The sequence below is a fragment of the Engystomops pustulosus genome, chromosome 1, assembly GCF_040894005.1.
Source record: "Engystomops pustulosus chromosome 1, aEngPut4.maternal, whole genome shotgun sequence".
Taxonomy (NCBI): Eukaryota; Metazoa; Chordata; class Amphibia; order Anura; family Leptodactylidae; genus Engystomops; species Engystomops pustulosus.
The window spans coordinates 169,768,720-169,784,291 of NC_092411.1; the positions used below are offsets into that span (position 1 = coordinate 169,768,720).

The following is a 15,572-nucleotide window of genomic DNA, read 5'->3' on the forward strand; positions in this document are numbered from 1 at the left end:
AATGTCCATAACCTGACAAAAATATAAAAAAATGATGCTCCAAATCCTGAAATAAATTTTGATGTCACCAACTTCCTACTTTTCTGAAGAAGGGAAATAACACTCTTTGAGAGGCCTTTCTGGAAAGGATCAGGCTCTCAAATTCCAGGTGGTCAAATGAAGAGAACTGATCTCTGCATGGCATACTAAGCCCTGGTATAGGAGATTGTGGATCTCCGGAAGGATCCAAGGATCTGAGATTGACAATTCTCTCAAGAGTTGAGAACCAAGCTCATCTGGTCCAGAATGAGGTTATAACTATGACCCTTGCTTGCTCCTGTCTTAAAGTTCTCAATATTCTGGGTAGTATTATCAAAGGAGGAAAGGCATATGCCAGGCTGTGACTTCGCCACAGGTCAACTATCTTCTGAAATACTTCTTTCTTCAGACACCAACTGGATACGGCTCAAGAAGTCTACAGTACTTGTAAGTTCTCTTTCCCTTATATATGAACCGCCGGAGAGGGAGTTTAGGTGGTTCTCTGCTAACAAAAAAATATTGTTGGTTATCTGCATATGGGAAGGATTTGTGGTGCCCCCTAGTCGATTCACAACAGCCACCACTGTTGCATTGTCTGACATAACCTATAGGTCTGAACCCTAGATCTCTTACACAGATTTTTTTTATCGCTTTTAGGATTGCTTTTTTTAGGATCGTTTTTCCACAATCAAAAATGGATAAAACATATTTATGTACAGAGCTATGTGATGGCTTGTTTTCTGCATAATAAATTGCACTTCAAAATGGTGGTATGAAATATTCCATGTCGGCTTGGACACAGTGAAAATCTGTTATTATATTTTGATAGATCGGGTATTTTCAGGTGATACTTAATGTGAATATGATTTTTACTGTTTATATATATCAGTTCTAGGGAGAGGGGGCTGATTTAAATTTTTTTGGTTTTCAATTATATATTTTTTTTTTACTTTTTACTATTTTTCAGACTACCTAGGATACTTTAACCCTAGGTTGTCTGATCAATCCTATCATATACTGCCATACTACAGTATGGAAGTATATGGGAATTTTCCTCCTCATTTATTACAATGTGCTGATCACACATTTAAGCCACCATAGATCAGCGAGTTAACACCGACCGCAGTGTTACCTGTAACTCGGTATTCTCTATTGGTAAGTAGACCAAAGTAGAGGCTGAAGCAGCGAGATTGATCACTAACTTTAATTCACAATGGAGGGGATTCAAGGAAGTTATAGAGAAACATTGGCCTATTCTTATGACAGATATGGCAAAAATCTTTGGTGCGCAGCTGTGCGCCTTTGTCCGAGAATCCTTCCACCTGCGCATACGCAGAACAGCAGGCCCAAAGCCGGGGGAGACAGCAGGATTCTTGGATGAGTACGCGCAGCTCCCCGAAGATTTTTGGTAGGAGGAACAAAGAGGCTACTGGGGCGTGGAGTAGCTGTGCTGTGTAGCCTCAGCTCTGGCTACTTCACGCCCCAGTAGCCGCTTAAGAAAATTTACATATTTCAGTAATACAAGTTAGCAAAAGATACCAGGGACATGAGGATTAGCCCTTATTAGGGCTATTCTCACGTCCTATACATGTACCTACCACCCGATCTACCTTTATAGACAGATATGTGGGGGTAGGTTCCCTTTAAAGAAAGTTAAAAAATTACAGCCTGTTCCGAAGCATTTTCATGAGGAACATGGCTGTAACCCCAGGGGACCCACAAAACGAGGGATTGATAGGGTTCTTATGGGTTGTAGGGATGGTGGTGGATCACCCTTCAAAATACCGTGCAGCCAAAAGGCCTCAATGAGGCCACAAGCTTCAAACCATTTTTGTAATAGTTTAGGTGTACATTTGTTGTTGTGTCTAATTGTCTGTTGTGCTTGACCCTCTATAGATGCTATGTTTGGCTTTTTTTGAAACCTCTGATGGTCTCCTCACTCCGTCTGAAATATCCAGGCTGCACGATATTGTCGAAGTCATGGGACCCTCATCGGATATGCCCGAATTAATTGATTGACATGTATATTTATGGATATGCCAGAACCAATTGTTTGACATGTGCATTCATGGATGCTTATTTATACCCTTATATATGCATATTTTCACTGCTATTCATTGGAAATGCATTTATTGTCTGGTTTTCCTTTATATAAATATGGGAAGAATATGGATCTTAATGTCTGATCCAATATCGGGTACAATCCCTTGGATGGGCTACATATGTAGACTGACGGTGGCACTATTGGCAGAAATGCTAGAGTGTGCCAATGCATGGGCATATATGCACTTTATAAAATTGCACTTTTATATGTAGTTATATTAGTATAATAAATATATTTCCTTGGGGCCCAGTCAATATTGTATTAAATACATTTTGTTTATTTTTATATCTTTAAATTTTTCACAAAAGTATATGGATTTATATAACCTATCTTGGACCGGCCATGAGATACTGAAATCTTTGATATCTACTGAGTAAAATTTCCCTAGAGGGGATATGCAGGGTGACCTTTAGATATCATACCACATACACATATATGGTTGTATACACTGGTAGGGTTTTAAAGATCATTCTGTATATATCGTTAAATTGGCATTTGGGATAAACCTTGGGTATTTTTTGTATAACATGTATGTTACTATCACAAATAACACAAAAGTAAAACATATTACATGAAACAAAAAATATTTCCTAAATTTAAATGTAAATTTTATTTTACTTGGATCTTTATTATGATTTTTTTTTTTTAAATGAGCAGATAAGCAATGCTTTTCAAAACCATTTTCTATGTTTCTTATATGTTCCATTAACCTGGTTTTTAATGATCTACAAGTCCATCCTATATATTGTTTTTTATATGGACATTCAATAACGTATATTACTCAAATGGAGTCACATATCAGTGTCATGTTAATCTTATGCATGTAAGAATTTATTCTGGATTGAATGGTAGTAGTTTTTTTTTTTGGAAAATTGGTTTTCTTGCAGGCTCCACACCTACCACATCTGTGGAAGCCAGGCTCCGCCATCCAAGATGCCAAGGTAAAAGTATTCTGTGATTTCTTTTTACATGTTGGGGCTATTTACATGTTGAGATTTGGTGCTCTTGAGTATACTATTGGGGGAGTAGAGGGTATTTCCTCCTCCACAACTCTATATTCTTTAAAGAAATGACAGTATTTTCCTATTATTTTTTCTATTTTTTTAATACTGTATATTATAGGGTAATACAATTTTCGCTGTCTGTGGCATATCCGTTTCCTTAAATGTAGTACCTTCAGCAGTATTTTGGTCAATAAAGAAACTTTTTCTTTCTAGATTTCTAGCCCTCTCCCAAGAAGATCTTAAAATATGTTCCGTATAGCATTTTTCTTTGAACTTTTTTGTCAGATCCTCAGCCTCTATTTCAAATTGATCTGCTCTTGTGCAGTTTCTCCTCCACTTCTATATTGGCTGAAACCGTCCAGGTAGATGGCAACTCGTATTCAATATGTAACTGTTCTCAGAGGTAGGTTTATAAAATGTACTGCACTCTAGATGTTCATTTGCTACCTTCTATTGCTATTGCTATTCTATCTTTTCTTCACTAATGTTTGGGGTAAATATAAGATTGAATGAATTATCATTTAATGTACACAAAAATTCTTCCGGGCCTTTTTCTGACCCTCTCCAAACCAATACAATATCACTGATGTAATGCCGCCAGAGCACCAGATCCGCGCCAAGGTGGGCATTGATGTATATTTGTTCCCAACATTACATCATGTATGTTACAGTTGGCACCCGTCTCTAGCACCCGCAATCGGAGTTTCCTCCGATCGCGGACATTAACCCCTTACACGCCGCGGTCGTGCATGACTGTGGCACAACCCAGTAATAACCTGCAGTCTGTTACTGTGGGTAACACAGTCACTTTGGGACTGAGGGACACTTGTCTGACTAGAACAGGTGAGTGATGCAGATTTAATTCCAGGAAAAGTGAGGACTGTTATCTGGATTGGAGAAGTGAATCCGGTCTTGCCTATCGCCCCGGGTATATATTGATCGCGGTGTGGGATTTTTTTAGTATGGGAGTGTCTGACAATATTCCCACTAATGTGTTACTAGGCACTGATCTGGGTCTCCAAATAAGGACCTTCTATTGTTGTTGATGAAAATGACACGTCTTTATGTCTTTTAGGGGTGTATTTATGGATAGGCACCATTTTTTATTTTAATTGGTAAACAGGGGAGGAGGGGTCAGGCGGCAGGTGCTGGTGGAGCAGAACTACCATGTCACATATACATAACAACTGTATATTAGCTGCAGTACATGGACAAGGATCTGCAATGAGGTCATGATCATGTGGCTTTTGTGTGGGAGGAAAAAACAGGAAAATCCAGGGTAGTCTGATGCATGTGCTGGGATGAGGTATGGGAAGTGATACAAAAGCAGCCTGAGCAAGGGGGTGTGTGGGGTGCAGTGCAGTGTGAAATGGATATAATGTGGGATTACAGGGGGAAAATGTGAGGTTGCAAAGTGACTTGGATGTAATATCGGAGGGGCAGAATGACAAGAATGTAATGTGGGGGTGCAGGGTGACATGGATGTAATGTGGGGGTGCAGGGTGACATGGATGTAATGTGGGGGTGCAGGGTGACATGGATGTAATGTGGGGGTGCAGGGTGACATGGATGTAATGTGGGGGTGCAGGGTGACATGGATGTAATGTGGGGGTGCAGGGTGACATGGATGTAATGTGGGGGTGCGGGTGACATGGATGTAATGTGGGGGTGCAGGGTGACATGGATGTAACGCGGGGGTGCAGAGTGATATGGATGTAATGTTAAGGCGCAGGGTCACATGAATGTGACGTGGGGGCGCAGGGGACATGGATGTAATGTGGGGGTGCAGGGTGACATGGATGTAATATGGGGTGCAGAGTGAAATGAATGTAATGTGCAGCGTAGCATGGATGTAATATCGGGGATGCTGAGTGACATTGTTTGTGTCTGTTTTCATGTATAATTCAAGTCTGTGTGTGTGAGTATATACATAGAGATCTTAAAATAAAGATCTTTCAAAACCTCATCATAGTTGCAAAAATGCACCTAAAGAGTCCCAGAATATTTTTTAAAAACCTGCAAAAAAAGAGAAACAAACAGATCAAAATTAAGATGTCCCCCTATATATAATCTATACACATACACAGCCTTCAGGATTATAGGGGTTGTCCAGGCTTGTATTTTTTTCTTTACTAGTGAAGTGAGATCATGACCACAGCTCTCCCTGTGCAGTCTCTGCCTGCAGCCTGTAACCAAAGCCAGGACCTGCAGTGCCCCCCGCTCTGGTTGTGATGTTACTGCTGCGTCTCTGTACACATAGACACCAGAGGCAGTCAGCCTACCGTGTCTCCATAAAAGTGTGGGCTGACATGAACAGGGAAATTGCTAAGATGTTAGGCCTGGGGGTGATCCAGAAGTCACACAGTGCCTCTCCTGTATTCCTTATTCCCAAAAAGGATCGAACGACCCGTTTTGTGGAGACTACAGGAAATTGAACGCCATCACAGTGTTTGATGCATACCCGCAATGATGAGTTTCTGGCCAAATATATCACGATTATGAACTTGATTATGGGATACTGTCAGATCCCTATGTCCAAAGAGGCCTGGCCCACTCCCAAAACCAAAACGCAGGTGATGTCTTTTTTAGGTACAGCATATGAAGTTTATTCATAACTATAGCACCCTTGCAAAACCCCTATCAGACCTCACAGAAAAGAAACTTCCGCTAATAGTCAGTTCGACTCCAGAATGTACACAGGCTCTTACAGCATTGAAAGAGGCCCTGGGGCAAGCTCACCGATCTTGCAAAGCCCTGACTTTACCCATTACTTTGTGGTAAAGAAAGGGGAGGAACATCCCATACTACTGAGCAGAAATTATGGAGATTGGCGTGGGATATTGATTAATGTATCATAAAGGCTCACAGGCTCTTACAGCATTGAAAGAGGCCCTGGCAAGCTCACCAATCTTGCAAAGCCCTGACTTTACCCATTACTTTGTGGTAAAGAACATCCCATACTACTGAGCAGAAATGATGGAGATTGGCGTGGGATATTGATTAATGTATCATAAAGGTGTGGTGATAAGAACTAAATCATGATAGAGACTCAAAAATTCCCCTGATATTCTTAAAGGAAACCTACCACTTGAAGTGGCAGGTTTCTGATGGAAATACCGGGCACCAGCTTAGGGTGAGCTGGTGCCGGAGCTTATTTTTGTTAGTGTTTTAAACCGCGGTATCGCGGTTTAAAACACTTTTTAAACTTTATAGCCGGCGCAGGGAGGTACGCGCTCGGCGATTACCGTGCGCACGGCTACATAGGAAGTGAAGGAGAGCTGCGCGCATGGTAAGCGCCGAGCGCGTACCTCCCTGCGCCGGCTATAAAGTTTAAAAAGTGTTTTAAACCGCGATACCACGGTTTAAAACACTAACAAAAATAAGCTCCGGCACCAGCTCACCCTAAGCTGGTGCCCGGTATTTCCATCAGAAACCTGCCACTTCAAGTGGTAGGTTTCCTTTAAATAAACACAGGACAATATAACACAAGCATTGATCACGCAGTACCCCTCATAAAATTAATGGAGGGGGGGAGAGAGCCCTTCTACATCCTTTCACTAGTTCAACCATAGGTTATGGCCCACTCACTAAAGGTAACAGGGATAAGTCCCCATCTGGATTTATACATCAAAAGGAAAATGTGGAATAATTCATATTTCTGCTTCACAAATGTCCCCATATAACCACAGGCAGGCTTAAAACACAGGCAGACAGAAACAATGTCAAAGAAGTGGCTTTACTGCAACATCCAGCAATCACATAACCCTTAAACTTTTACCTCAAAAATCATAATGCATATGTATACGTGCGGGGTATCATGAGGAAAATCTGGAATTAAAGCCAAGTTTATAAAATGCCCACAGGGCAAGATATCAGCCAAGAAATATTGAGGCATACAAGGTTGGATTACACCAACTAGTGATAAAAGGCAATTATCATATGCCAGGCCTCCTGGTGGGGTGGTGGTCAGTGAATCTTGGAATATATCTTGGAAGTCTCCATCTAATCATTCTTTGGGGGTCCCAGGTGGACAGTTTGAACAGGCCATTCTGCTTCCCCAGAAACCAAACTTAAAACATCACGTAATGAAATATGTTCCGTTTTTGTATCCCTTTTTATTTTACCATCATCTGTTAAGTTGCCTGGGACTGTAGAAAGATTCAGTGTTTGGTAAACTCTCTCCTTGGACGATGGCCTGAGTGCCCGCAGAAAGGGCTCTGAGTGCCACCTCTGGCACCCATGCCATAGGTTCGCCAACACTGACCTAGGAGGTCTCCAAGTACTGGAGAACTTAGCAATTACAGCTGTGGACACTGCCTGCTAAGGCAAGAGTTAACAACTACAAATGTTATTGCCCAATGATGTTCTTGTAAAGCAAGCTGGAAGCTGATCGGAGAGTGGTACCACCTAACAAGGGAGTATATAAATCCTGGCAAGGAGGAGCACATGGCCTGACTCTGTCCTGGATTCTAGTCAGCTCCAGCAAGCAGCACATGGCAGTGCTGCAACAGCCAGTGTCCTAATACCAGGAAACGCAGGTGCTTCAGGCCCCTGCCTAGCACCCAGGGCAAGTCAGGAGACTTAAGCCCCAGCACCACCCAGGCTCCATCTCTACCAGCCCAGCCTGAAGCTATTACCAGGCTGTGTGTAACTTTCCTGTCAACCAGCTCTCCACAACTCTTCCAGCTTGCTAAACCCGTTATCGTTTGGCCGCTGCCTGCTGTTGAATAAAGAACTGTAAGTTGATTTGCACAACATTGGCTCCAACTAATCCCTGGATTCAAGTTGCTTACAACCACGGGCTTTCCCATCCATCACCCAGGGATTCATTCTGTAGACACCTCAGGGTGTCAGCCTCTCCCTCCACACTTCTGGCACACTGCTTGCTGAAGACTTGCCAGGCTGTAAGGTCAGCCCTCCAGAACCCATACCAAGCACTGTGACCATAGGCTGAACTAGCCAGCCACTCCAGTTTTCTGGGAACATGGTCATCTTGAAGACGAGTCTAAGGCCTTCTCTAATTATATTTGAAACCCATCTGCTTCCAAAAATATTCTCCCATTTCTGGAGAAAGGCTACCCTGCCCACCCTCCTGACGTCGTTGGGGATTCTGGCCGAGATTGGTGAGAAGATAACCATGAAGCCTCTCGAACTTTTAGAGCTCCTCCAACAGAGCTCTCCTGGTCTTCTGTCTGTGGATGGGATTGAAACGCCTGGAGGGACGAAAAGTCAGTGACTGAATGGTCTGACTAGGGAACCATTTTTTTCCTGTGTGAAACTTTATCCATATAAGAAATTGCCTTCACAGAGGATGAATTGGATAATGTGTTAAACAAAATACAGCATTTCAAAGATATAATTCCAACCTTTCTATATCAATCCTAGTGTACACAATTTTGGTTGCCCCTGGACCCGACCCTGGATCTTCTGACTTTAGGGTCGGCAGACATATTGTTGTTCTGTCTGACGCTCCAATGAGATGAGCTGCTCTCTGCCTCTAGCCCTTGTCCTTGCATTCCAGGACACGCTCACAAATGCACACACTGACTTCCTACCAGCAGCATAAGGAGAGTAAAGCTACAAGCTACAGACAGATAAGATCTTTATCCAGGGGAGAGGGAGGGAGACTTATAGTAGAGCTGACAGTATGAAATGGCTGTGATAGCAGAGGAGAGAATGTCATCTGTAATATGCATCTCATGGATATCATCATTTCTCATCTGCCTCATCTCTCTTTCCCTGTGCCAGATACTAGTAGAATGTTCAGAAGCCAAATGAAAGTGTATATAAACCTGTACCTTGATAATCTAACTATATAGTCAGCAGACAGCACTAGAGAAATCAAAGAAGTGTCTGCTTAGAAAGTCCCCGCCCACACTCTGGAATTTTACACTGACCAACCTAGGGAGTGACAGGAGCTATATCAGCAATACGACTAAGTAAAATTGTAAAGTAAGTGGTTAAAATGATCTTAATTGTGTAAACATCACTTAGGTAATGCATTGACTTTAGTATTGGCTATAAAGGCGCATAATTTTTTGCGACAAAGTGAAATCTCCCAACAGCTCTTCACTAGGGATTCCGTTTCTGATCTTATCCTACAACTGGGTAAGCCACATTAAGAGTCAATGGAATACACAAGTGGTGGCAATATTCAGTTTACATGCTGCCCAGTCATGTGGGACAATTCTCCTTAAGTGGGGCCACCAGAACTGGGGCACACGCCACCACCTTCGCCATCACTCGGGACCCCTCTGCACTGCCAGGCATCCACGACAGGCTAGCAGCCTTTAGCATCCCCCAGGCATCCTTGGACTGGGGTAAGCCTCAGACGGGGATACCGTGGCTCCCCGGGAAAGCTGGTGAATACTGGCACCCTATGAGCATTCCATATGGTCCCAGAGAACCTCACTGAGGTCCTCGCAGTCACAATCTTCCTGTCCATGGGGGCGGCCGTCTCTCTGGTAGGCCCACTGTACCGCTGGTAAGGTTGAGGTCTTGAGATCCATGGTTTTCATTATACCTCTGCTCGAGCAGATTTTTGCCCTTTTAGGGTGTATAGATCTTAACTTCACCTCTAGAGGTAACAACATCTATGAAAGCAAACAAAAAGGAACAGTATAAAGGGGAAAACAAATGGAGTGTAGTGCAGGTGTGGGTATCCAAACCCCACCTAAATGCCTAGTGGCACCCCTTAGGTATACGCATTTTAAAGCAGTCAAAACCTCGCATAATTACTAGACAACCAAAGATATTCCCCAAAGCGGGGAAAGAGAGGAAAGACACTAACAACAAATCATAAAAATGCAGTAATTCTTTAATGAAAAAATGTATAAAAAACATACAAAAATGTGTAATGAATATAAAACATGAGATGCAGACAACTGTACAGGATGGTGAAACACAGACAGATTGCAATCGAAAAAAAAACAGCACAGGGAACACAGTAGAAAATTCTACTTAGTATAGGTATATACCAGGGCTGGATATAATATATAATCGCTAGGATGTCAGTTAGAAGTACTAAGGTGCAAACAAATGCCAGGTTGGCACATAGGAAACATGATGAGACATCCAGGATGATGTGAATACCAGTTCTTACCAGTGAATCAGGTATGGTGTTGCCAGACGCATTATGACTTTTGCCATAATGTTTTGTGAAAATTCTTCGGGTTTCAAAATTAACACTGAAAATGTTGTATGTTGTTCTTTAGTTACACCGCTAGTCTGAGGAATTTCTTCTTCTTCTAGTCTGTGAACTGGCATTTGATAATACACATCCTGAAGTTCGACTTATCAAAAATGAGTCTTTTCCAATAAATAAGTTGTAGATTTTACAGTCTCAATTGTTCAACTTTCTGTAAATTAGGTGTTGATTTAGCTTCTTCAAGTTTATTCTGTATTTGAAGGTGCCATTCTTCTGAGGAAGGCTGTAGAATAAAAACCCCTACTTTCCTTTTCCTTGGTTCTCCAACAAAGAGTGAATCTCTTTTTCCAGAAAATTCTTTTCTTCTGCGGCAGGTGGGTTTTTAAAAAAAAAAAAAATCCAATGGTGGAACATCTTGGAATTCTAATTTGTACCCGTAACAAAGAAAGCACAGGGATTTAGACTGAGCCTACGTCACCTGACAAAGTCCTCATCCAGGTGCATCTTCTAGCTGTAGTGGAGAGAGCTGCTGCTATGGCCAATAATTTGATGACATCGCCTATGCATCTGCAAAAAAAATTTGCCTCTTTCATGAAGATTGGAAAAGATGTGACAATATCTTCTCTAGGTGTGGCATTGCTTATGTGTTCTTTCACTTATGCCAACCACAGGGACATGGCTCTTGCGGCTATGTTGGGCCTTAGAATAGCTCACAACGTCTTCCATGTTCTTCTGAGATGTGTCTCAGATTTCTTTTTTGTCCATTGCATGTTTCAAAAGACCAGCATCCTCAACGGGCAGGGATGCTTTCCTTGAAATTCCAATGATCTGTGCCTGTGTCAGAAAAGAGTTATTTAAAATTTTCTGTAATGGCGTGTTACCTGTCTGGGTCCTTTCTTTGAATAAATGCCCTAACACATTTCCATATACAGGAAAAACTCTGGATCTTTTTGACCCATTCTTTTTTGGGCAAACAGGTTCTTCAACCTCCATTGTCAAGCAGATTGCCTGAAGGATTTCACTAGCAGCATTCATTGAACATGGAGGTAACCCTATTGAATCCTCCCGTCTTTCCTCATCCTGTGAACCTATATCACATTCATCATACAAGATTTGTGCAACTGGATGAATGACATGAAAACTGACTATAGACAGAATGTCCCACTACCTCCTGTTGGCTTTTCTTTATAGTGACACTTTGTCCTTAACCCCTTAGTGCAGTAATAGTACTGTGCATGTTAGTACGGTGCTGAGCCGATGCCGGTTTGGCTCTGGACTGGAGCCGAGCCGTCATTGGGAGTCGCAGGGTGTCAGCAGTAATCTACCACTGACATCACCAAGAAACACCCGCATAGGAATATTAAATACCATCACTATGAGGTGCAATTTGTTACGCATAAAACAAGCCCTCACACAGCTCTTTACATGGATAAATGAAAAAGTTAGATTTTTTTTTAAGGTGGGGTGTGAAAAATGGAAATGCAAAAACAAAATAGGGCCAGGTTGCCAAGGGGTTAAGAAAGGTATGACCTTATATAAAGATCCTAAAAGGGAGGGATAAGATGGGGCAGTGTCCTCGCTGGGTTCCAAAGGATTGCGGGGCTCAGAAGCTATAGCTAAAATGTGACATAGAAACAGAGGCCAGTTGTAAAATTTGGTGCCAACTTTGTGATGTCAGCATGGGCCCTCTCCTCCACCAACAATTTGGTTCCTAATTGGCCCAAGTGTCGAGTCACATAATTTTGCATTGTGAACCCGGAAGCAAGGGGAGAAAAAATGGATGCTGACCAGCAGCACTTGTGCGGTAGAACCTCTGGGGACTCACACGCATCTCGGCTGCCCAGGATTGCTATCAGAGAGGGGCTTATGGTCAGGAGACAAGAAGAAGAAAAAGGGACACCAAGAACCCAAACTCCTTGCTGCCTACACTAGCCCTCCAGATGCCTCCACCAGGTAAGCTAGTGTGGCATTGGCACTACTCCCCAACGGCTCTGCAGGAAAAGACTTCACGCTATTCCCAGAAGGGACAGGAAACACCAATGGGCTTTGGCACCTGCACCATTGATTTAGCCTCTGCACCATAGGATGCCCTGTCAGTAATAGTAATAGCACTCAACGGAGCTAGTATTGGTAGCTCAAGTATTATTATAGGAGCTGATGCTGTCAATAGAGTCTGAATCTTTAAGACACATATGCCACACTGTGGGTGTGATGTTGCTTTCCCCACACTTTTATGCCAAGAAATGCACAGGCATGATAATATCAATACGCTGCCCTTCATATATCTGTTCGGACTCCAGCTGCAGTGAGAAGCCAGAAACTCATAGTTTGGGGAAAAAGATAGGTGGATGGCACAGTATTAACCCCTTAAGATACCGTGACGTTGGGGAATGTCACGGTGAGCATCTGTTTGCGCCACCATGACGTTCCCCATCACAGGGATCTCACCGCCACAGAAGCAGAGCCTGTACGTGACAGCCGAGCCTCCACACAAGCTGCCGAAACCGCGAGTCGCAATTCCAGATGTTTAACCCTTTAGGTGCCGCAGTCAAAAATTACCGCAGCAACCAATGCACCCACCCTCCTCTTCAGCCAGTAATCATCCACTACACGCCGAGTATGGGGGTGCTGATAGTCTCCATGGCAGCCCATGAAGGACCCCAGCGCTGCCTTACATGACTGCTCATGACTGGTCAGACCCAGCGGGGCAGCTGTCAGCCTATGCATTTGCCGACTGTTCTAATACACAGCCATACATCAGTATGGAAGCATATTAATTTGAAAAAGTCCCAGTGTGGGACCAAAAAAAATAAAGTTTATAAAATGTTTTTATAAAAAAAATAAAAGTCCCATATATGCCCCAGCCAATGAGACATAGCGCCTGAAATCTGTTCCAGCAAAATCCTCCAATAGACACTCCTTCCGTTCTGAGCCGCATTGTGCGCCCAGACAGCAGTTTGTGATCACATGTGGGATATTACGTGCGTTTGTTTCTTTAACCAAAATTAAAAATAAGAATAAGGGGCAAAAGCAAGTTTTTTTTGGAAAAAGATTTTCTCTTACCATAGCCAATGTAAATACTTGCTATAAAACATCTGTGTTGGTAAAAAGCTTGATATAAATGTCGATAACTTCTCTGACAGGTGTTGCTTCTAAAATAGGATCCTTTATAGGGGAGGTTCACTGTTCTCGTAGCTCAGGAACTTTTCAAATATATAATGTCACATGAAAACAACGTCATCAAAATATGCCCCCTAAAAGCTCAATCAATGGCTCCTTCTGTTATGCGCCCTGCTGTGCGCCCCTAAAGTAGTTTACCTTGACATATGGGATATTGCCGTACTCTAAAGAAACTGCACAACAAAATCTGATATGTGTTTTCACATTTCCTGCTTGAATGTGTAAATTTTAGGACTTGTCAAAATAAAAAAATTCAAATAGAACCTCCATTTTGTTTAAATTCTTGTAAGATGCTTATAGGGTTAACAAGCTTAACACAGGCTGTTCTGACTAGTTTCAGGGGAGCAGGTTTAAAAATAGGGTGATTTTTGGAGAATTGTCCTCCGAAAAATATTGAATCTCACATTTAAATTGCTGTTCGAACTATAAGCCTCCTAACGTCCTAATAAAATAAATTAACATATAAAAAGTGTGTCAGTGCGTCAGTATAAAGTATGTCAGCATAAAGCAGGCATAGTGTTAATGTTAGTCTGTGTTGGTGAAATTCCCTCTTTCCAGCAAATAGAGGCTATAACATTTCTATACAACAGTAGGGCAGGTGCTCTGCAGTCCAACACTAGTAAGGAGATTGCTAAGCAAAAATAAAGGAAGAGTAGATTATATCGCTGACTCGTTAGATTGGACTTTTGAAATTGGATAAAGAGTGAAACCATAACTTGTGACTTCTGTTAACTGTGCAATACACATTGCAGATCTGAGCAGAACTCTAGGCTTGTGAATCGACAATTGAAAAAAAATAAGATTTTACCTTGGATAAGTCTACAGGTACATCCAAATAGTGGTCAAGGAAGTTTGCATTCTGTTCTGGATCTAGGAGTTCTAGAAGAGCAGATGATGGATCACCTTGATAACCACGTCCAAGTTTGTCAACCTATCAGAGAAAGAAAAATGTAATTCACCTTTTCCAAGTAAAAAGCATCCCTAAAAATTAAAGCAGTAAATAGAGTAAAGTTCAGTTCAAACAAAAGTGCACTGTTAAAATACACAACACAGATCAATCTAAAATGAGGGAAGAATAAGTTGTGATACAGTTAACACACCTTCTATAGTACTGACACCTCTATAGTACTTAACATCAAACATGACAATGCACACCACGAGTGAAATAAGTATACAATATACATCACCAGTTTTCTCAGGGTAAAGCTCAATTAGAGCCAAAACGTCGCTGTAATTTAATAAGGAATAAAATGGGCCACTTTTAATTGGATCATTACCTGGATTTACTTGGTGTGCCGCTTTTTTTCATGTATGTACCATAACACTGCCCCCTATGTACAAGAATGGTTAAAATTTACAGATGAAACTTTTCCTGGAAGCCAAAGGCAGCACTAGGGAACAATAGGACTAGGTCCCCTTATAGTGGCGTCAAATTTTAAAAAAGGGCGTGTCAGGAAGCTGCAAAATCAAATATTGTAAACCATGCACATGTACATGCTAGTGTGTGGCCCTCACCCCTTTTCTTTGTGGACCCGCTCTTCTTTAAGCTTCCTATACCCTTGTTTTATCACAGCCCAGACCCGACACTAACACCCGGGATCGGAAAAACTCTGATCCCGGGTGTTTAACCCCTTACACTAAAATCTAACTTTTAATTCAATTTATTAAAAAAATATATATATCTGCGGACAATAGTGTTGACTCAGTGCGGTTGCTTTAAAATTTTTCAGGGGACAGACAGGGGATACGAGCAAGGGAGGGGAAGATTAAGGATTTGGGTAAAGTATTCCACACACAGCACACATCACACCCCGTTTCCACATCTACCTAGCGTTTCATTCGCTGGCTGTTTGTCTGTGGTCTCTAGTGCTAGCTGATTTTTCCTTTTCCTCCCTTTAAAGCACGTACTCCATCTGATTCCTCTGTTTGTGCAGCTTATCTAGCTCGCTGTGTATGGTGGCTATATCTCACTCCCTGTGTTAAAACCAGCATCAACAGGGGTTTGGGGCAATAGCCTATTGACGCCATTTTTTAATAAATTGAATTAAAAGTTAGATTTTAGTAAGCACTAAAGGGTTAAATCGGCCAAATGGCCTTTTTGTTGTAAATTTGAAAGGAA

The 15,572-nt window shown here is 42.0% G+C and overlaps 1 protein-coding gene across 3 annotated transcripts in view; it reads right to left on the bottom strand.

Annotated features, from left to right (window-relative positions):
* Window positions 1–15,572, bottom strand: part of LONP1 (lon peptidase 1, mitochondrial) — a 562,611-nt gene that overhangs the window by 155,905 nt on the left and 391,134 nt on the right. For all 3 annotated transcript variants that reach the window (XM_072113845.1, XM_072113844.1, XM_072113842.1), the window contains exon 12: window positions 14,262–14,384. In XM_072113845.1, the coding sequence (XP_071969946.1) occupies window positions 14,262–14,384 (123 nt within the window). The remainder of the gene's footprint in view (window positions 1–14,261; window positions 14,385–15,572) is intronic.